The following is a 23,373-nucleotide window of genomic DNA, read 5'->3' on the forward strand; positions in this document are numbered from 1 at the left end:
TCAATGAGGCTTAGTGTTCAAAGAGCAGAATATGGTAGTGCCTTGAGGGAGTTCTTGATAAGCAGTCATTGCTTTAAAGACCAAGTGAGACTTTGGGACACCCACTTGGAGCGCCCATTTTCTCCCTTGTTGGAACTGAGTCTCACCATACTTGCCTGTTCTCTGTTCTTTGACTCTATCATAATAGATCCTGACTTGGAGTGCCCTTCCTCTGCCTGGAAATCTCTTCCCCCAGATCTTCCCAGGGTTGGTTCCTTCTTGATGTTAAGTCTCAGGGTAAATGTCACCTCCTCAGAGGCCCTTTTCCACAATCCCCATCACACTCTAGTTCATTAAGCTTTTAATTTTTTTTGAGCACTTACCACTCTCTGAATGATCGTGTTTATTTCTTTATGTCTATTCGCTGTCTTTCCTCTCCACATCAGAGAGTAAGAACCTTAAGAGCATGTGTCTTGTTTAGTTTGTTCATTCTGCTCTTTCAGTGCCTTGAAGGATGTCTGGCACAGAGCAGGTGTTCAGTAAATATTGTTGAATGAATCAAAGAATTCATATGCAGAGAAACAAACTGGAAAGCAGGGGACACATCACAAACTCCATGGAGAAGCAATAAGAAACCCACTGGAAATAATTGGATTCTTCCTGATTAAGTAAAAATATCATTTAAAATAGATAGTAATGGTGATAGTGCTAGCCAGCAGTGTTAGGTATTATTCTAAGTACTACACTAAGTGCTTTATTCACATTAGCTAATTTAATTCTCATGACTACCCTGAAAGGCATGCAGCGTCATTCCCAGTTTATAGATGGGGAAGCTGAGACACAGTCTTAGTAACTTTTCCAAAGTCACAAGTGAGGAGCAGGGATTTGAATGCTAACCATCTGGCTCCAAAATCTATCTGAAACATTTTGCTTTATTCTTTCAAGATGGTCTTAGCAATATACCAAAGAAAAGGACATCTGGGTTCAATTTCAGAGTCTATTTCATGCTAGTGCCAGAGAGATGTTATTGTACAGTGGGAAGAATATTAAGATGGGGATCCCGAGAACAGTTTCTTTTCACTCTGGAGTAAGCAGTTAGTGGCCTTGCCAACTCCAGGTGGCTGTGTACTGCAGGGACTTCTCAATCCAAAAGCAGGAACCTGGACCCCAGCCTTACATGATCTCCAAGGTTATTTTCAATATCAGAATTCTTAAATCACAAAGAAGTAGAATGCTTAAAGTTATCTTGCCCTGCTGCTCCCACGTCTCAGGATGAAATTTGTTTTGTAGATCAAACATTTTGTTAACTTCTACGTTTATGCTTATAATAAAATCCTCATTAAATTGAAAAAAAGTTAACAGCCACAGAACAGCGTCAATTATAAAATGTTTTGTAATGCATTTTATTATTTTCAGATATCCACAATAGCTCAAACTGTTCCAAGTAGAGGTTGTTTGTTTTATGAATATATTTAAAGAGGTTTGTATAAATATGTATTATATGTCCATATTGTAGAATGTATATACTAAACTGTTAGTAGTTGTTTTCCCCCATAGGAGTAAGAAGGGCAATTCACTTTGCTTTTCTACATCTCTGTCTTGTTCGAATTTTTTCAACAAGCATATACTGCTTTTGTATTGTTAAAAATACATAAAGATAAATAATATGATCTCACTGATATTAAATAATTAGAATAATCAAATTCATAGACTCAGAAACTAGAATACAGGTTACTTGGAGCTGTAACTTGGCTATGGAATATGTAATAGAGAGGAAATGCTTAAATTGTACAGAGTTTCTGTTTGAGGTAGTGGAAAAGTTTTCATAATGGATGGTGGTGATGGTAGCACAGTATTGTGAATGTAATTAGCACCACTGCTAATTGAATGTGGTTTAAAGGGGAAATTGTAGAATAAAAATTTTTTTTAAACTCATAGGACTGTACAACACAGTGAATCCTTATATATGCCATGGGCTTGAGTTAATAGTACAATTATAATGATAATCTTCAATCAGTTGTAACAAAAGGGGGGGTTGTATATAGATGATTCAGTGGTAAAATGCTCGCTTGCCATGTGAGAGACTTGGGCTCGATTCCTGGCCCATGCACCCTCCCTCCCCTTCCACCCCCCCCAAGAAAGGGAGGGCATGGTATATGAAAACTGTGTTTTCTGCAAATCTACAACATCTCTAATAAATGTTTTCTGCAAATCTACAACATCTCTAATATATATATAGGCAGAAAATTAAAGTGGTTTGCAATAGCTTATATATAAATGTATATTTTAAGGGAAGGTTTTTGAGAGTACTTGGAAGGCTTGTTCGCAAGTATTTAACCATTTCCTGCCATCTTGTTTAGCATTAACTTATTCCATTTGTGAAGATGCAGTTGTTTAGCAAGGATTATCTTCAAACTTGGTTGCTGTCTTCAGATATCTGAAGTGCTGCCCTGTAAAGAGGAACAGACTTTGGATTGAATTACCGGCAGTGGGTAGAATCTACAGGGTGCAGATTCCAAGCACAGTAAACACTGGCAAACAGTGGAGCTGACTTCTTAGAACCTGGATATTGTTGCATGCTAAAAGTCCTCTTAATTTTTATGAAATTATTTTGAATTTGCCACTTAACTAAATTTTTTAATGTTTCTAATAGTTTTTCAGTTGATTTCTTTGATTTCTGCAGGTAGATATTCTATATCATTCTTACAAATATGCTTATTTTGTTTTCTTGTCTAAGGGAGTGTTCAGAACATTAAATAATAGCAATATTGTACGTGTGTGGTGGCATTAGGTGTCTCTTACTTTCTGTGGGTGTTTGCTTGTACTCCAGTATTAACGCATCCTCTTCCTAGATAGTCAGAGGTCACTCTGATCCCTCAGCAGTTCAGTTTTATTTATTTATTTAATTTTATTTTTTAAGACTTTTTTATTGTTTAGTATAACATATATACAAAGCAAAGAAATAAAAAAGCAATAGTTTTCAAAGCACTCTTCAAAAAGCGATTACAGGGTAGATCCCAGAGTTTGTCATGGGCTACCGTACGATCCTCTCATATTTTTCCTTCTAGCTGCTCCAGAATATAGGAGGCTAGAGAGCTTAAATACTTTTTTATCACAATGGACTTTTTTTCTTCTTTTTTTGTGAACAATAACATATATGCACCAAAGCTATAATTTTCCAAGCACAGCACCACAATTAGTTGTAGAACATATTTCAGACTTTGACATGGGTTGCAATTTCACAATTTTAAGTTTTTACTTCTAGCTGCTCTAAAATACTGGAGACTAAAAAGAGATAATCAATTTAATGATTCAGCATTCATATTCATTTGTTAAATTCTATTTCTATGTATAATTTTTCTTCACCGTTGATCTTTCCATACCTCTCATTGGAGTTGTTTGGGCTATGGCAGTTCTAAATTTTTTATATTGGAAGGGTCTGTCACTAATATGGGGTAGGGAGATGAAACTCTCTGATGTTTGGAGGGGCTGGGCTAGGTTTCAAGACTCATCTGGACCAAGGACCTATCTGGAGGTTGAAGGTTTCTGGCAAGTTACTCTAGTGCCTGGAACCCTTGTGGAATCTTATAAATTGCCCTACGTGTTCTTTAGGATTGGCTGGAGTGTCCTAGTTGTGGGTTGGCACGTTATGACAGGTTGCAAAGTCTACCTGAAGCTTGTATAAGAGCACCCTCCAGAGTAGCCTTTCAACTCTATATGAACTCTCTCTGCCACTGATACTTTATTAATTAACACTTCTTTTCCCCCATTTAGTCAGAATGTAATTGTTGATCCCATGGTGCCAGGTCTGGATTCATCCCTGGGAATCCTCTCCCAAGTTGCCAGGGAGACTTTCACCCCTGGAAGTCATGTCCCACGTAGGGGGGAGGGCAATGATTTTACTTGCAGAGTTGGGCTTAGAGACACTGAGGCTACATCTGAGCAACAACAGAGGTCCTCCAGAAGTAACTCTTAGGCATACCTATAGGTAGTCTAAGCTTCTGTGCTACCTACATAAGCTTCACAAGAGTAAGCCTCATGATTGAGGGCATGGCCTATTGATTTAGGTGTCCCTAAAGTCTGACACAGTATCAGGGGATTCCCTGATGGTAAGGTTTAATAGTTCTATAGTCTTTCTCCCCTCCCTTCAGTTTTATTTTTACATTTAGGGTTTATATATGTTGTGAGAATGGTGCCATTATTCTAAAATGTGTTCATATGCTTTTTGCTAGTCAGAGAAGTTTTTGGTGAAATTCTTATAATGTTTGCTATATATTGTAGGCTACCTGCTGTTTTTCTCAAGACCTTGGGAAGTATTTGTTGAGTCCAGAGTTTACATAGAGGATGTAGTTGAGAATTAACCTGCTTTCTTCCATTTGGCTATGTGGGAAGCAGGGTCCATTGTGGCCATGGACCTCGACTGTTATGAAGAAGGTAAATCTGCCCCTGGTGTTTGGAACACATCTCCATAGGCTAGGTGATTGGTAGAGTGGATGTTTTGAGTGTAAATACATATGATCTGGTCAGCAAAAATAAGACCTGCAGGCTGGGGCCAGCCTCAAAAGACTTTATTGGTTTTTTTTCCCCCCTATATGAAGAAGATTTACCAAGGGAGATGAAATGTGATTGCCAGGGATTATTTGTAACAAGCTGCTTGATTCCTAATGCTAACATGGGCTCTAATCCTTGTTTCCTTTTTGGTATTGGATTATAGAAATGTAGGGCAGGATTAGAATTGGCTATTAACAATACCCAGGGCAAATATATGTCCTGAGAATTTTGGAAAAAGAGAGGATCGAGGGCTTCAGCATTTATTCACTTGTGATACTTGGTTTGATTTTCTGATTTTATCTGTGCCTTTCCCTATCAAAATGTTATTTACAGGAAATATTTTTTTCAGTTAATTTAAGTTAATTTTGTTAGTGGCAGAAATAAAGAAAGAAGGAAGGGAGGAAGGAAGAGGGGAGAAAGAAGGACTGAAGGAAGGAAGGAAAAGAAATTCATCTTCACTAGTATTAAATTCAAATAGATAGTAAAATTATACCATTTTCTGCTATCATATTAGCAAAGATTAAAATAAGCCTCAAAGTATTATTTTAAGTTGCATGGTCATACACAGTACTTGGGGGGGTGGGTATGAGTTGTATGTTTAGAAAATAGTTTAGCAGAATTTTTCAAGAACCCTTAAAATTTAAAATCTTTTACCCATTAATTCCATACTTAGGAAGCTCTCCTAAGAGAATGATTTGTGGAAAGAAAAGCCCTTGACACAAAGATGTTCAATGAAACATTATTTTTAGAGCATTTTCCTGTTACAAAAAATAATATATACTCAATGCAGAAAGCTTGGAAGAACATAGGAAACCACAAATTGGCTATTAAGGGTTAATCATAACTCTTTTGCACACAGGCAACATTTTGGTATAAATTATTCCAATTTTTCCTATGTATATACGCTTTTAAAAATGGTTGCTGTCTGCCCTCTTTTTCTCTTAGCCATGTATTTGGAACATTTTCTCCCTCTGTTATATTCACCTGGGAAAGCTCCAACCTTGGTTAAAACCAACTCTTCTTTATTTGATGGCTCATATCTGGACAATTGAGCATTTTGGGGAAAAAAACACACAATTGACCTGACTGATTTCACTTTCAACTCATGATTATAACCCTCAGATTAGCACTTTGTTGCTGCTGCCCCATACAAAATGTTAAAATATCCCCACTCTCTGGAAGGCATTTCGAACATTCTCCTCTCTCTTCCAGTCTTCCGTATACAATTTATCTCAGCCATTGCCCTCCTCTTCTAGAAGAAAATCCCTCACCTCTCCCACCAGATCGTCAAGGCCCTCTGCTTCTCCTCTGTCCTTCCCACTGGATTGATGAGGTACCCTGCCTACTGTCCCAGGACCGCTCTCTTGTATCCTAGATCCCACGCCTTCCTCCTGTTCAGGGACCTCAGTCTTTCAAATATCCATCCTCTCTCCTCCATAAATCAGTCTCCCTCTCTCTTTTGGTTTATAGCCAATATCATAAAAAATGCTCTATCTCACATCTCTTAAAAAAACAAACAAACCCTACCTTGATTTCACATGCCTATCCAGCCTATCCAGCATTCATATGTTTTTTGTGCTATTTATTACGGCAAAATTTCTTGAAAGGGTTTTCAAGATAGCTTGTCTTCTCGTCCTCATCTTCCATTTGTGTCTGGCTTCATCCTTGTTGTTTCACTGAAATACTTATCAAGGTTGACAAAGACCATGTTTTGGTCCTATCAGAGTTAACTGCTCCCTCCTTTTTGAAATGTCACCTCTTTCAGTTTCTGAGACTCTGTCCTTCATTGATTTTCTCCAGCCTTACCTCCTACTTCTATTTGATGTAATAGTTAACCGATTTTTTTAACTTAACTAAAGTCACTCTTCTGAGCTCCAGACTTATCTCCATCTAACTACTTAACATCTCCTCTTGGATTCCTCTGAGCCATATCAATCTTAAAATACCCAAGACAGAACTCTTGGCATTTTATTCTATATCAGTTCTCCTACCTACGAATCTTCTCTATCTAAATGTCTCTACATCAGTTTCTTTGCTCAAACCAAAAATCTGGAAATTCTATGTTTCTTTTCTGATCTACATCTGATTCATCCACTAGCCTATTGTTTTTTCTCCACAATATATATCAAATATTTTCATTGCTCACCATTTCCATTGTTACCAGTCATGCTTGGACTCTTTTCCCTGTTTCTCTTCTTGCCCCCTCCAGTATTTCTCTCTACAGCATATTAAATTATGCCCCTATCATTAGTGATTATTTTGCAATATTCTTTGGACAAAATTCATACTCCTTATCAAGAACCTCAAGGCCCCTGTGCGATCTGGCTTCTACCCTTGGCTCATGCCATCTTCACTTCCAAGAATTTGACAAGCTCTTTTTTCATTTTTTATGCTTCAAGTTTTTGTGATTGTTCCTTTCCCCCACTTTTTGAATACCTAGTTTCTTCCTTTTCAGGTCCTACATAAATGCCACTTCTTCAGAGTAGCCTTGCCTGATCTCCTTTTTGAGGTTGATATCCACATCTGTCTTTGTTTAAAATAGAACCTCATTTATTTCCTTCAAAACATGTATGAGAAGCTGCAACTGCTCTGTTTATTTTGTGTCTGTTTCCTTCACCAAAGTGTAAGCTCCACAAGGGCAGAGGCCTATTTTATATTTTTCATTCCTGGTGCTTAGTACAACTGGAGAATAGTGATTACCCAACAAATATGTATTGAATGAAAAAGTGAATGAATAATCCTCTGAACTGGACAAAATAGTCTTTTCAATAATTGGGTGTGGAAGAACTGGATATCAATAGCCAAGAGAATGAAGGAGAACCCCTCTCTTACACCCTACACAAAAATTAACTCAAAGTCTATCAAACACCTAAATATAAGAACTAGCACCATAAAACTTCTAGAAGAAAATATAGGGAAGCATCTTCAAGACCTAGTAATAGGAGGTAGCTTCCTAGACTTTACACCCAAAGCACAAGCAACAAAAGAAAAAATAGATAAATGGGAATTCCTCAAAATCAAATGGTTCTGCACCTCAAAAGATTTTGTCAGAAGGTGAAGGGACAGCCATCTCAATGGGAGAAAATATTTGGAAATCACATATCAGACAAAGGTTTGATTTCCTGTGTATACAAAGAAATCATACAACTCAACATCAAAAGAACAAACAATCCAGTTATAAAATGGGCTAAAGATATAAATAGGCATTTTTCTGAAGAGCAAATACAGATGGCTCAAAAGCACATGAAGAGATTCTCATTTTCACTCGCTATAAGGGAAAAGCAGATCAAGACTACAATGAGATACCACCTCACACCTATAAGGTTGGCTGCTATTAAATAATCAGGAAACTATAAATGTTGGAGAGAAAGTGGAGAAACTGGGACACTTATGCAGTGCTGTTGGGAACGTATAATGGTGCAGCCACTATGGAAAACTGTTTGGAGGTTCCTTAGGAAATTAAATATCGAGTTGCCCTATGACCCAGCAATAACACTACTTGGTATATACCCAGAAGAGCTGAAAGCAACAACACAAACAGATATTTGCACACCGATGTTCATAGCAGCAGTATTCACAATCACCAAAAGATGGAGACAAACCAAATGCCCATCAACAGACGAGTGGATCAACAAAATGTGGTATATACATACGATGGAATATTATGCAGCAGTAAGACAAAATGATGTCCAGAAGCACATGACAAGATGGATGAACCTTGAGGACATAATGCTGAGTGAAACTAGCCAGACACAAAAATACAGATACTGTATGATTCCACTTTTATGACCAGCATAAAGGTATAATCAGAGATGTATAATACAGAATACAGGGGAGTTAGAGATACATAGAAGCTAGAGATCGGTGAACCGTTAGCTTATGAGGTTGAACTCCCAGGTAAGGGAATAGATAGGAGCAAAGGTTGTTCTCTAGTGGGTCTAGAAGTAATATTACCATATGGAAGATGAACAAGATTGAAGGGGGTTGTATAGATCTACATGTCCCACTGACTCACACTAGAAATGTGAGTGAGTTCTTGTAAAAATTACTTCAAAGATATGATTCTTGTATAAAGAGTATTTAACTCAGGGTGCAGGGGGAGAACTGCTATTGAATGTTGTAGGCTATGTTCAGAAGGAAACCATTAGCACTACCCCAGCAACAGCAGAGGTAAATAATGGGGTGAGGGACAAGAGTTAAGAGGAGGTTTACATCTCCTATGTGGTAAGGGTGTGTTTATTGGTTTTCTATCTCTTGGGAACAATGAAATTATCTAAAATTGAGACTGTTGATGGACTATGGACTTTGGGCCCTCTACATGATGCCCATTGAATGCAGGTGGCTGAAGGATGGTGGAGAAGTGGAATAGTGAACGATGGTGTATACTTATGTACTAAGGCTGTGCTGCTACAAAAAGGAACAATGTCGTGAGGCATGCAACGATGTGAATGAACATGTGAGACATTTGGTGAGACAAAATAAGCCAGAAACATAAAAACAACAATGGTATGGTCACCTTTAGAAAATGCTTATAAGAAAACAGGGACCTAGATTGTAAGTTTCTAGAGCAGACACATTAAGTCCTGAGTGGTGATTATTATTTCTGGATTTTTGAGAGGCTGTTTTATATATATAACCTGATATTTAGAGATAAGAACGAAGCCGAACAGGTTGGGGTTAAAGTAATTCAGAACATAGGGGTAAAGAAGACAGTGTCTATATTTTAGAACCCCATATACTCTTTGAGACCAACGGAAGAAAGGTTTATTTGATCTAGAAATGAAATTTTCTGTAGTACATAATGTAATTCAACCTATATATATAGCTCATTTGAACAACTGAAACACAGAGAGCACAGAATGAAAAAGAGGCCCTTTAGTCCTGTACACATATTGTAATGCCTGGAAACATCCTAGAGTATATTAGCCAGATAATCAAAAAGTATTAGCAAAGTTCCCTGAGGGAGGGGAAAAAGACTATGGGATTATTAAACCTGACCATCAGGGAATCCCCTGATACTGTGTCAAAGTTTAGGGATACCCAAATCAATACGCCATGCCCTCGACCATGAGGCTTACTCTTTTTTTTTTTTCAATTAAAAAAAATAATAAAACAAACAAATGCAAACATTCTTAACTTATGATCATTCTGTTCTGCATATATAACCATTAATTCACAGTATCATCACATAGTTGCATATTCATCATGATCATTTCTCAGCATATTTGCATCAATTCAGAAAAAGAAATAAAAAGACAACAGAAAAAAATTCATACATACCATACCCCTTACCCCTCCCTTTCATTGATCACTAGCATTTCAGTCTATTTTTATTTTAATATTTGTTCCCCCTATTATTTATTTTTATTCCTTATGTTTTACCCCTCTGTTGATAAGCTAGATGAAAGGAGCATCAGACACAAGGTTTTCACAATCACACAGTCACATTGTGAAAGCTATATCATTATATAATCATCTTCAAGAAACATGGCTACTGGAACACAGCGCTACATTTTCAGGCAGTTCCCTCCAGCCTTTCCATTATATCTTGACTAACAAGGTGATATATATTTAATGTGTAAGAATAACCTCCAGGATAACCTCTCAACTCTGTTTGAAATGAGGCTTACTCTTGTGAAGCTTATGTTGCTGGCGTAGAAGCTTAGACTACCTATAGGCATGCCTAAAAGTTACTTCTGGAGGAGTTCTGTTGTTGCTCAAATATGGCCTCAGGCTCTCTAAGCCAAACTCTTCAAGTGAAATCATTGACCACACCTCTACATGAGACATGACATCCAGGGGTGAAAGTCTCCCTGGTAACTTGGGAGAGGACTCCCAGGGAGAATCCAGACCTGGCACTGTGGGATCAACAATTCCATCCTGATCAAAAGGGGGGAAAAAAGTGTAGTTGATAAAGTATCAGTGGCAGAGAGAGTTCAAGTAGAGTTGAGAGGTTACTCTGGAGGTTGCTTTTACGCAAGCTTCAGGTAGACCTTGCTACCTATCATAACCTGCCAACCCCCAACCAGGACCATTCCAGCATCCAGCCAATCCTAAAGAATACCTTGAGGCAATTTATAAGATTCCACAAGGGTTCCAGGCACTAGAGTAACTTGCCAGAAACCTTCAACCTCCAGATGGGTGCCTGGTCCAGGTGAGTCCTGAAACTTAGCCCAGCCTCTCCAGAACATCAGATAATTCCATCTTCCTACCCCATATTAATGACAGACCCTTCCAATATGAAAATGTTAAAATGGCCATAGCCCAAACACCCCTAAAGAGAGGGATGGAAAGAGCAAAGGTCATGGTGAAATTATACATAGAAGATAAGACTTAACAAATGAATGTGAATGCTGAATCATTAAATTGATATCTCTTTTAGTCTCCAGTATTTTAAAACAGCTAGAAGTAAAAACCTAAAATTGTGAAATTATAACCCATGTCAAAGTCTGAAATATGTTCTACAACTAATTGTGGTGCTGTGATAGGAAATTTATAGCTTTTTTGTATATATGTTATTGTTCACAAAAAAAGAAGGAACAAAATCAATTGTGATGATAAAAAAGTTATTTAAACCCTCTAGTTTCCTATATTCTGGAGCATCTAGAAGGAAAAATACGAGAGGATCATATGGGAGCCCATAACAGACTCTGGAATCTATCCTGTAACTGCTTTTTGAAGAGTGCTTAGAAAACTATTGCTTTTTTATTTCTTTGCTTTGTATATATGTTATACTATACAACAGAAAAAGTTAAAAAAAAAAAGAAAGAAGTGAATGAATAAGCATTTTTCCATTTTATTATTTTTAATGGGCATGTAGTATTCTATTGTACAAATGAAACCTAATGTCCCATTATTGTTTATGTTTGTTTCCAATATGTCACCAAATTGAAACATGGGAAGTAATCTAATGGCTATTGGGAAAATAGTCAAACTGAACTATTATGCAGCCATCAAAAATCCTAGGAAACACTTATTAATATAACACAAGAAAATTAGTATGTTAAGTGAAAAAAAAAAGCAGAATGCAAGATTATACATATAACATGATTTTACCTCTATAAAAATACACAAAAAAAGGTAGTAGGAAATATACTAAAATGCTAATTATGCATTTCAAGTCAGCAGGAGCTGTTTATTATAAGTGCACAAATAATACATGGTATTTCCTTCTTTATACTTTTTTGTGTTTTCCAAATTTATTGTAGTGTATGTTTTTTTATAATCAGAATATAAGTTCTTAAGCTTTTATGACACATCAGATTATTGAAGGTAGTCAAAAGCAGAGTTAGGGAGCATGCTCTAGAGAAAGACTTAAATGCTTGAAATACACTTGTTGATAACTATTGGCCTTTGAGTTCTTAAGAGGCCTGTATATTAACTGGGTTTAGAAAGCATGGCAAGAGTGAGATTTCCTACAGACTCTCCTTGACTCATTAGATTCATGTGTGGTTGCAGTGTTGAGGGTTGGGGTTTACCTGTAAGTGACACCTTTCAGATGAGAGTGTGCTACAGATGTGCTTAGTGATTGGAAAGACATCACGACTACTTCATCACTACTTTTCACATCTGTTTTTGTAGTTTGACCTGGGGCTTATGTGGTCTGAAACATTTTAACAGCCCTTTTCTCACTTAATTTAAGACAGTGGTTCTCAAACCCAGGACCATTTTAGAGGGTCCATGAAGTCAAAAGTGTCCTCATAATAATACTATGATATTTGCCTTTTTCACTCTCCTTCTCTTGTGAATACACAGTGCTTTTCCAGACCATTTCCCTCTTTTATGGCTATTATGTGTATGATCTGTGATATCACAACAATTCAATGCAGAAGAAGGTGTGAGAATCCACCTTTCTTCTATGAAGGCAGACTTGAAAGAGTTGCAAAAATATGAAACAATACCAGAGTCCTTGCTAATTTTCTTTTATTTTGGAAAATAGTTATTTTTAATTAAAATGTTATTTATGTTAATATAGCATGTGTTTATTGTTATTTAAATGAATTAAGAAATATTTTTTAATTTCTCCATTTAATTTCTAATATAGCATAAATGTTGGTACGTATATATCTATATAAACAAACATTCTTTGGGGTTCTCAGTTTTTAAAAGTATAAAGGCGTCCTGAGACCAAAAATTTTGAGAAGGAGGCAGGAAGAGAAATATCTTTATTGTGGGTAGATTTTGACTCAGTAAATTGAATTGCATGACCCAGGGGAACAAAGCCTATGGGGGGGAGGGTGGGGAATAATCTAACAGGCAGATGTTAGAAATCCTTGAAATTATATTAAATAATTTGATTGCTTTATCTTCTTTCTTTGTTCTTTTCTAGAGATCATGCATGATGTGATAAAGAAGGTAAAGAAGAAGGGGGAATGGAAGGTAAGTAGATGAGTTTAATTAATGGTCTTAAAAATGAGTTCAGGGCTGGCAACAGTGGCTCAGTGTCAGAGTTCTCACTTTCCATGCTGGAGGCCTGGGTTCGGTTCCTGGTGCCTGCCCATGTAAAAAATAAAAAAAGTGAGTTCCTGTGGGAAAAATAAGAAATAGGGTAAAATTGGGGGAAAGATGTGTAGGCAAGGAATGAGGGCTTTTTCTGTGTACAAGAAAGCTTCTGGCTAGAGAAAGATAATTTGCTGTGCTTTTCATTTTATATGCTTCTGCTAAAGAAGTATGATTATCTTAGAGATCTCTCAGGCTGCAATTTAGCAGTGAAACTCCTTTATTCCAATGAAATCTTACCTGGAACCCATTATATAAGCAGAGGAAGGTAACATTATTCTGCTTTCTGTAGGGGAGAAAGAGGAGACTCTTGCCCCTTTGGTGCCCCTAAAGCACCTCCATGGAGCTTACTCAACAGTTTTAAAAGCTCTGGTCTCATCTATCCCCATCCATCCATAACTACATAAAACAAAAGAAGTAAGCTTGTTCCTTTATATAACATCAAGAGCAATGCTGGAAACTATAATGTACATGAAACAAGTCTCTTAAGCCAATTGAATTGATTGTGGTCAAGGTGCCTAGAGTGGGTGATATAAGGAGCAGGAAAATGTGCTGTCCTCTCTGAAGTCACTCTGGAGTCATATGGGGCTGAGAGTTACACAGGCCAGAAGAGCATGCAGTTTTACTTGAACTTTCACAAGTGATAAAGGATTTATATTAACCATTCTTCCCCCTAAGTTTTCCTGCAGTCAAGAGCACATGCATTTTCAAGTTAATTTGGCTTGGGAACAGCAGAACTGACTGATACAGCAGGATTTTGAAATCTCACACCTGGCCCTGTGAGAATTATATTTTTAAGCAGCACATCCATCCATCCTCACCACCCAGAAGGATAGCCATCTGGTGGGAACTCTGCATGCATTTCTTTCTCTATTACCCTTCCCATCAGTAATGGAATTTGTAGATATGTGAATTATAAACTAATGTTGAGGAAGTTGCTTCATAAAATAAAAGCTAATTGGTCCTCGTACTGAAGCAGAAAGCTTTCTGGTCCACACAGACTGCCCTAAAGTATCTAGCTCCTGCTGCCTCGTCTAGATTTCTGCCATTAAAGAGGGAAAAGACATATGGCCCTGTTTTAAATGCCTGCTTCCTCTCTCCACAGTGGGCTAAATGGAGATAGGAAAGGTTAGCCAAAGAAATTGCAAGTGTGTGAAGCCTTTAGAGCAGGACTGGAATATTCTTATTCTTTCACTCTGGGTTGAGGTATACTATAAAAATGCGTGTATCCGATGAAGTCTGCACAAGGTCTCTAAGCTCCAATACATATGTATAGGCTGTAGTGTTCATTCTCCCTTATAAGAAAAAAGTTGAGGTCCTGAAAAAATATTCACCAATATTGTTGTCTCTACGTGTTGGTGCTGTAGATAACTTTTTCCTTTCCTTTTTTTTTTTCATTTTTTGTAAGTAGTTGTTTCCTTTATCACAGAAAATAAAAACAAAAAAACATTTTTAAGTTTATAAAATTAAATGCAGGCCGTGTTGGCTCAGCTGGCATAGTTCTCGCCTGCCATGCCAGAGACCCAGGTTCAATTCCCGGTGTCTGCCCATGCAGAAATAAAATAAGTCAAGACAGTGAGAACAAATTCTAACTGCTAGAAGGTAGGTTTGGGTGTGGGAGAGAAAAACTACCATGTACCTTAGCAAATTTCTGACCCATAGGAAATATCGTTAACTCAATTTTCTGTATTTCTGGCTTTCTTTTGAAGTAGTAAGCTGATGAGAGGATCTTTAGCAGATACCCTACAGCCAGTAAGCCAGTCTCTTTCCTTCCAGGTGTTGGTGGTTGATCAGTTGAGCATGAGAATGCTTTCCTCCTGCTGTAAGATGACGGACATCATGACTGAGGGAATAACAAGTGAGCCCAGTATTCTCTCTACATTTGAGTAATACTCATGCCTTCTCTTTATGAAATGTGTTACCCTTTCCTGTTTATTTGGCCTTAGATTCTTCCAGCAATCTGTGTCGTAGGACTGTAAGCTTTTCACATGAGACCCAAGGCTCTCTTGTTCATCCCTGAACCCCTAACATCTAATATGGAGCTAAATGTTCATTAGCTATTTGTTAAAAGAATGCCCAAAGAAAGGCTAAATCAATCAGAAAAGGGCCAGCTACCCAGTAGAAAAAAATAGACCAAAGACTTTAACAGGCACTGAACAAAGGAAGAAATCCAAATGACTAATAAATATATGGGGGAAAAAAAAAAGCTAATCATAAGGCCACAATTTCTCTAATTAAAAAAAAAGGACAATAAAAAAAAAATGCCTGCCCTCATTAGTAGTCAGAGAAATAGAGATTTAAGTCAGAATATCTCTGTGCATGAAGCAGACTGGCATCTTTAAATTCTGATAATGGCAAGTGACAGTGAGGATATAGAACAATGAGAACTCCTTTATGATGATGGTGAGTCAATTGGTAAAGTTACTTTGAAAAATACTTAGCAGTGTCTAGTAAAATTGAAGGTATGCGTGTCCTCTGAGCCAGCAGTCTGTGGTCAGATGTGCATCCTTGAAAACCCGAGCCATGTGCCCAGGATACATGTGCAGGAAGGCTTGAGTAATGCTCATGGTAGCCTCAAATTAGAAACAACGAAAACATCTGTCAAAAGCAAAATGGTTAAATAAATTGTGATGTAGTCATGCCATGGAATATTAAACATCAATGATAATGAACAAATTCTGATTACTCACAATAACATGAATGTATCTGATAAGCAGTGAATCTCGAGCAAAAGGAGCCAGATATGAAAGAGTATTTGCGATATGTTTTCATTTATATAAAGTTCAAAACCTGGCAGAATTGAACTTTCTTGTTCTAGAATACAGGCCCAAATGGTAAAACCATAAAGAGAAGCAATGGCATGACCCCAACTCAAGGCAGGATGGTGGTCATCTCTGGTGGGAGGGGACTGTGAGCAGGGAGGGCTAGGTGGGGTGGGCCGCAAGCACTTCTGCAGTGCGGGTCACGTTCTGTTTCTTAATTGGAGTGGTGTTATAAAGATGTGCTGTTTATGTTTTATTCTTTTTTGAATGTGTCTGTCCTTTATTTTAATATTATGTCCTTCTTAATTTTTTGGTGTTATATTTCACAATAAAAAGCCTTTAAAAAAAGTTGAATCACCTGCTCAAGGTCAGATCTTCTGACTCCTATTCTGGGGCTCACATTCAAATTTGTGTGGCTCTAATCTTCCTTAAGGGTTCCTTTTAAGAGGGATGATGTATTTTAATCTTTCAAACACCATTGATTGACAAGTAGTCTATTTTGAGGTGTTATTTCAAGCAAGGGGGTTAACTTTCATTTTTCTTCCTAAAAAATGTTGACTGAAGCGTACCTGTTGCAATGTATCTCCCAATTTTTTCCTCTGGAGATAACTTTTTATGAGGTAATAACTTTCAGACTGTGTTGCTGGTTCTTGTCAAAATTGCTACCAATCATTGTTGAAGGAAAAATAGGGTATAGTGATTTTTTCATTAAGTAAAGTGAATTTATTGACTTAAAGATCAAATAAATATTCTAAGATAATGTTCTTCCTATTTTTTGGTTTTAAAGTGTCCATAAATTGTGAAATTATGGCGATAGTATATTGTGGATTTTTCATTTATTATATTCTATGCAAAGTACATATATTTGTTGTATAATATGATAAAATAATACTTTATAGTATATACTTATCAATTATATATTTAAACATAAATATGTACTTTTTATTTTGGATGTGATTCCTTCTTTTTTTTTTTTAACATGGGCAGGCACCGGGAATCGAATCTGGGTCCTCTGGCATGGCAGGCAAGCGTCCTTGCCTGCTGAGCCACCGTGGCCCGCCCTGATTCCTTCATTTTTTAAAATAAATTTCCAAATGCAGCTTCTTTACCACCAGAAACATAGTACAGTAAATGGGAGTACAAAATTCTTGGTGTGGCTCTAATATCATTCAGTGATCCAAGACAGTTTTTAAGATCAGGCTTGCCACTGTTATGATTTTACAGAGTTATTTTCATCATTGAATATTTAAAACTTTTTTTCTATCAAAGCAACAAATGCACAAAGATTAAGGGAAAAGGAAGCCAAATAGAGTTAACAAGTAATGACAAAGAAACAGTAATTCCTTGCCCCATTCCCTTCTCCCTACCCACTATGGTCCATCACCCCAGAGGCAGCCACTTAACTCTTTCTTCTGCTTATCTTCTCGCTATTTCCAAATAAATACTATTATCTCTTGATTTAACAAAGTTAGACGTTATCCTGTGTTAGATGAGGATTTAGTTCTCCCACACTTGCATGCATATTCTTCCTACCCCAAGGGTGAATATTTAAAAGTGTCCGTACTTGGCAAAATATAAGTTAGCAACCTTATGTTGAACCACCAAAACATATTTTAGGGGAGGTAGAATGAATCTGTAGCCACTGGTATTTTAGTTAGTTGAAGGATTTCGATATTATTTGAGCAGTCTTTGGAGTGAAAGTCTTTATAAATGTTATAAGGGATACTTATACACTGATCCTTTTATTTGCTTAAATCACCTGCGTAGGAATGGCACACATGCATTTGCAGCTCTGTGTGTACAAGCATAGATAAAACATCCTAAGCTTTATCGGGTGACAATTAAGAGGATGATTATCCCCAAAGCTGTTCTTTCCAGTTAAAGTATCTGGCATAACCTTAAAAGAAACAAACCAAAAGCCCATGGTTTGCTTAACAAAATAATGTTTAATCTTTAAACTATTGAGAGAAGCAATATTATATAGAGGCTCCATTGGAATGGCTTCACTTGAGATGAGAAAAATTATAAAACTACTCAATTGTTGATAAATTTCCAACATGGAAATTCTAAAGGAATTAAGATTATTTAGGACAGAAAAGCTGACAGAAAAGGGAAAACAATTGTTCTTGACAGAATGCAGTTTTATTTTCTATTTTCACTAGGAGCAGATCAGGAAATTTACTTAAACTGAAAATGGGAAGTGGAAATTATTAGGGTGAAAAGATTTTAGATTTCCCAATATATGAAGCATTATGAAATAGTGAAATTCACTCCCAAGAAATGTGGTCACTTTAAAGAAAGGGTAAATGATCCTTTTTACCCCCTTCTATAGATTTTTACCCGCTATCCACATCAAGTTTGAAGGTGGCCTGTCTATATTGCTTCTAGTTATTTGATTACCAGTTATCTTTTCATATACAAAAATTTAAATTTCTTATATAACTGTCTTATATATATATATATATATATCTCTCTGTGGGCTGATATTTTGTTGTCTAGTTGTGGAAGATATCAACAAGCGCAGAGAACCACTCCCCAGCTTGGAGGCTGTGTATCTCATCACTCCTTCTGAGAAGGTAAATCCTCTACCAGAAAAGAGCTTTGGCTGAGATTAGAAGTGCTGGCTTGATGTCTGTATGGTATGCAGTGTCTGGCATTTCCAGGTTGAGCACACATTTAATACACTGCTCTCTTTAAACATGCAATCCACAAATGGGGGGAGGGTACAGTGAGGAGTGAAGCATGTCCTGAGCTCTTTAAAATATACCAGCTGAGCAAAAAGCCAGAGTTGGCTCTCCATGGCTGTTCTAGCATACTAGCTGCCGGAATGCAATATACCAGAAACAGAATGGCTTTTAAAAAGGGGAATTTAACAAGTTGCTAGTTTACAGTTCTAAGGCCCAGAAAATGTCCCAATTACAACAAGTCTATAGAAATGTCCAATCTAAGGCATCCAGGGAAAGATATCTTGGTTCAAGAAGGCCGGTGAAGTTCAGGGTCTCTCTCTCTCAAGTGAGAAGGCACATGGCGAACACAGTCATGGTTTCTCTCTCAGCTGGAAGGGCACATGGCGAGCACAGCGTCAAGTGCTAGCTTTCTCTCCTGGTTTCCTGTTTCACGAAGCTCCCCAGGAGGCATTTTCCTTCTTCATCTCCAAAGGTCGCTGGCTTGTGGACTCTACTTCATTGTGCTGCAGCATTCTTTGCTCTTGCTCTCTCCAAATCTCTTTTTCTCCAAAATATTTCCTCTTTTATAGGACTTCAGAAACTAATCAAGACCCACCCACATGGGTGGAAACATGTTGTCACCTAATCCAATTTAACAACCACTCTTGATTAAATCACATCTCCAGTGAGATGATCTGATTGCAGTTTCAAACATACAGTATTGAATAGGGATTATTCTGCCTTTACGAAATGGGATTTAGATTAAAACATGGTTTATCTAGGGGACATACATCCTTTGAAACCAGCACAATGGCTCTGGGTGGTGCCAGTTCTCCCCTTGCACTCTGTACTCCAGGTAGGAGATCACTTTATTCTAATTAGCAGTCTACCGCAAGAATTTAGGTATTTTATGTTTTCAAGCTTATTTCATCGATATCCAGTTAATGTTCAAATTTACTTATCTTATAATTTATTTTTTTCTTTACAAACATTTGATTCAAATCAGCATCTATATAAGGTACACCCCTTTTCTTTTGGTTGATAGGCATCTAAAATCTCTTGTAAACTATATAATTTCCATACTTTTTCTTCACTTTTGAAAATAGGCCTACTTACGGATTTCTTCAGATGCAACTAAGTTGACAGAACTTCATCAATATGAGTCTCCTAGAAGATTTCTGACTGATTTCTTCTTTTGTCTCCCTTCTTTTTTTTAACAGTTTTATTCACACATCATACAATCCATCCTAAGTATACAATCATTGGCTTTTGGTATAATCACATATTTATGCATTCACTCCACAATCAATATGAGAACATACTCAATTCTTCTGAAAAAAGAATCCCATACCTCTTATACCACCCTATTATTGACATTTAGCTTTGGTATAATGCTTTTGTTACAATTAATGAAATAATATTACAATGTTGCTGTTAACTGTTGACCTTTTTTCCCATATATCACTCTATTATTAACACATTGTAATGGTGACACGTTTGTTCTAGTTCATTTAAGCACTTTCTCATATTTGTACAATTAACCAGTTATTGTCCACTCTAGGTTTCACTGTTATATAGTCCCAGGTTTTATCCTTTAGCTTTCCCTCTAGTGATATTCTAGACCCTAGCCTTCTCCTTTCAACCGTACTCACACCCAGCACTGTTAATTACACTTACAGTGTTGTGCTACCATCACATAGCATTGTGCTGTCCATTTCCGAACATCTACAATCAACCTGGTTAAACATTCTGTACTTCTTATGCATCTTTTTCCCAATTTCTACTCTCTTATTTCCTGATAACCTATCTCTTTATAATTAGTTCATATTAGTAAAGCCCTAAGACTAGTTGATTTTTTGACTAGGGTTATGGCTCTCTTCTTTTTTTTTTTTAATTTTTTAATTAATTTAAAAAAATTACAGGGCGGGCCGCGGTGGCTCAGCGGGCAAAGTGCTTGCCTGCTATGCCGGAGGACCTCGGTTCGATTCCCGGCCCCAGCCCATGTAACAAAAACGGAGAAACAGAATACAATAAAACAAGAAAATGTTTAAAAATGTTTCCCTTTCTTCCTTCTTTCCTTCCTTCTATCCTTCCTTCCTTCTCTCTGTCTTTCCTTTAAAAAAAAAAAAAAAAAAAAAAAAATTACAGAAAGAAACACAAACATTCCCAATATGTGATCATTCCATTCTACGTATACAATCAGTAATTCACAATATCATCACATAGCTGCAGACTCATCATCCTGATCATTTCTTTGAACATTTGCATCAATTCAGAAAAAGAAACAAAAAGACAACAGAAAAAATAAAACGAAAACAGAAAAAAAACCATACACACCATACCCCTTACTCCTCCCTCCCATTGATCACTAGCATTTCAAACTAAATTTATTTTAACATTTGTTCCCCCTATTATTTATTTTTATTCCATACATTCTACTCATCTGTTGACAAGGTAAATAAAAGGAGCATAAGACACAGTTTTCACAATCACACAGTCACACTGTGAAAGCTACACCATTATACAATCATCATCAAGAAACTTGGCTACTGGGACACAGCTCTACATTTTCAGACAGTTCCCTCCAGCCTCTCCATTTCCTCTTAGATAATAAGGTGATATCTACTTCATGCATAAGAATAACCTCCAGGATAACCTCTCTACTCTGGTTGGAATCTCTCAGCCATTGACACTTTGTCTCATTTCACTCTTCCCCCTTTTGGTCGAGAGGATTTTCTCAATCCCTTGATGTTGGGTCTCAGCTCATTCTAGGGATGGCTCTCTTCTTATAAACCTGGATTGTGGTGTTCCCCAAGAACCTACATTATCATTCTGGAATGAGCTAAAAAGACCTTTGTTCATCTGAACAATGAAATAGTCTTAACTTTCAGTCCTCAGCATTGTTATGGCCAAACATGAGTAGTAGACTTATACATCAAAAAATCCTCTGCTATTTTGTGTAAATACCTTGAAACCCACTTGGATTTAGCTCAGTTTAGGCATGGGTCCCACTTGCTTCTACAGTTGACTTAATTTCCCTCTTTTTTTCCCTTTCCGCAGTCTGTCCACTCTCTCATCAGTGACTTTAAGGATCCACCTACTGCTAAATACCGAGCTGCTCATGTGTTCTTCACTGACTGTAAGTACAACTCTTAAATTTCCCTCTCTATTGTTTTAAGTTAGTATTCCTGCAGAGCATGGCTGAACCAAAATCAGGTCAGATCAATGGGAAGAAATGGGTTGTTGCCATGTTTTGTCCTGATCTTTTATTTTCTCCTTAGAAAATAAATTGTGTGAGACAAAAATAAGCATATACAAGTACAAATCTGCTAAGGCCATGTAGTCCTTCCTGATGTAAAAGACCACGCAAACACTTCTTCTAAGTATAAAGGGTTTAATGCTAAGAAATTTTTCCTGATGCTAGCCTTGGTGTTCCATTGTACAGACTCTTCCAAATAATATTATGAACTGTAGTGTATTTCTCAGTCCACTCTGGTGGTCTTTGTATCAGATAAAAACTGCATCATTATCCTAGAATTAGTTCTCTTGGTTTGTGGGAGTTTTGGGTATGTTGCTTAGAGGAGCTTGGTAAATCTTTGTTAAGATTTAAGAGAGATAAACAGACCTACCTAACTAAAGAGTGTGAACAGTAACAATTTTCCCAGCATTGTTCTTGTTAGGGAAAAAATCCACAAGATTTTTTTCTATTTCCTGAGAAATGAAAAAGTTTTAGCAAAAAATAATTTCATACTATTTGAATATAAGTTTCAAGAAGATCAGTAGATGGTATTAGTAATCGTAAACCAATAACACATTTCTGGGAACCTGAAACCATTTGTTTGACCCAGGAGAGTCATTAGAAATCATGGGTATCACCACTAAGCCCTGTGCCGCTGAGTTCCTTAGAGGTTCTGGAGAGAAATGCCTATGTCACACTTCCCAATGATTTTATCTTTCTTTACTTATTTTATGTATCAGAAATATGTTAGATGTGTGGTGTTTATTTATTTTACAGGATTCTCCTCTCTCCATCTTTTATTTCTTTCAATTCCTTTCCTTGATATCAGAAAATGGATTTCACTATCTAAATCTTTATCTGTTGCCATTGGTTCCTCTGTTATATGTGGAGGAACTTACAGGTGGTTTTGTATTCCTTTTATTTCCAAAGGTATTTTTTATATAATTATTTTAGCATGGACTTATTGACTGCTTTTTAAAAATCCTAATAAAATTAAGAGTCCACCTGACATGTATAACTCTTGAACCATCAGATGGACAGGAAAGCCTACCATTTTTTGTCATTCTTGCAGCTTGTCCAGATGCCCTCTTTAATGAGCTGGTAAAATCTCGAGCAGCCAAAGTTATCAAAACTCTGACTGAAATCAACATTGCATTTCTCCCATATGAATCCCAGGTAAGGCTGAGTAGGGAGTGCATAGTAATTCTGCATCCTAGTTATTCTATCAGGAAATCTGGCAAATTCTCAGAGTAGGTGGGGTGGGTAGGGTTTAATAAAGACAAAAGTTTCAGGGAGGGGTAGGTATCTTATTCTGAATATGCTGAGTAATACATAGATGTTTATGTAATGGAAACTGTATTCCTTAGGAGTCTGTCCAATGCCCCATCTTACTCTCCAGTTATTTCTGAATTTTTGTCTGCCATTGTGCCTGTCTTAGTATATGTTTCATTCTTGCTCACAGCGTTCGCTCCTATTGGCTGACTCCTTAAATGTCACCAAAAATTAGCCAATCCAAAAAGCTCATGGAAGGAAAGGAGGAGAAGGGATCAGACAACATCCCATCTGCTGCAAAGGAGACTGTTTTTATGTAGAGTTAACCTCAGCTTGTCATGTGCTGAAAGAACAGATGGTAGCCTTTGTCATTAGCCATTAACACTTCAAATGCCAAGTGCTACAG

General features: G+C 37.1%; 1 protein-coding gene across 4 annotated transcripts in view; it reads left to right on the top strand.

Annotated features, from left to right (window-relative positions):
* The window catches only part of STXBP1 (syntaxin binding protein 1), a 130,966-nt gene that overhangs the window by 64,406 nt on the left and 43,187 nt on the right, over positions 1-23,373 (top strand). For all 4 annotated transcript variants that reach the window (XM_077145614.1, XM_077145597.1, XM_077145609.1 and 1 more), the window contains exons 2-6: positions 12,860-12,909; positions 14,806-14,887; positions 18,291-18,367; positions 21,518-21,596; positions 22,768-22,871. In XM_077145614.1, the coding sequence (XP_077001729.1) occupies positions 12,860-12,909; positions 14,806-14,887; positions 18,291-18,367; positions 21,518-21,596; positions 22,768-22,871 (392 nt within the window). The remainder of the gene's footprint in view (positions 1-12,859; positions 12,910-14,805; positions 14,888-18,290; positions 18,368-21,517; positions 21,597-22,767; positions 22,872-23,373) is intronic.

Source organism: Tamandua tetradactyla, chromosome 2 (genome assembly GCF_023851605.1).
Source record: "Tamandua tetradactyla isolate mTamTet1 chromosome 2, mTamTet1.pri, whole genome shotgun sequence".
NCBI lineage: Eukaryota > Metazoa > Chordata > Mammalia > Pilosa > Myrmecophagidae > Tamandua > Tamandua tetradactyla.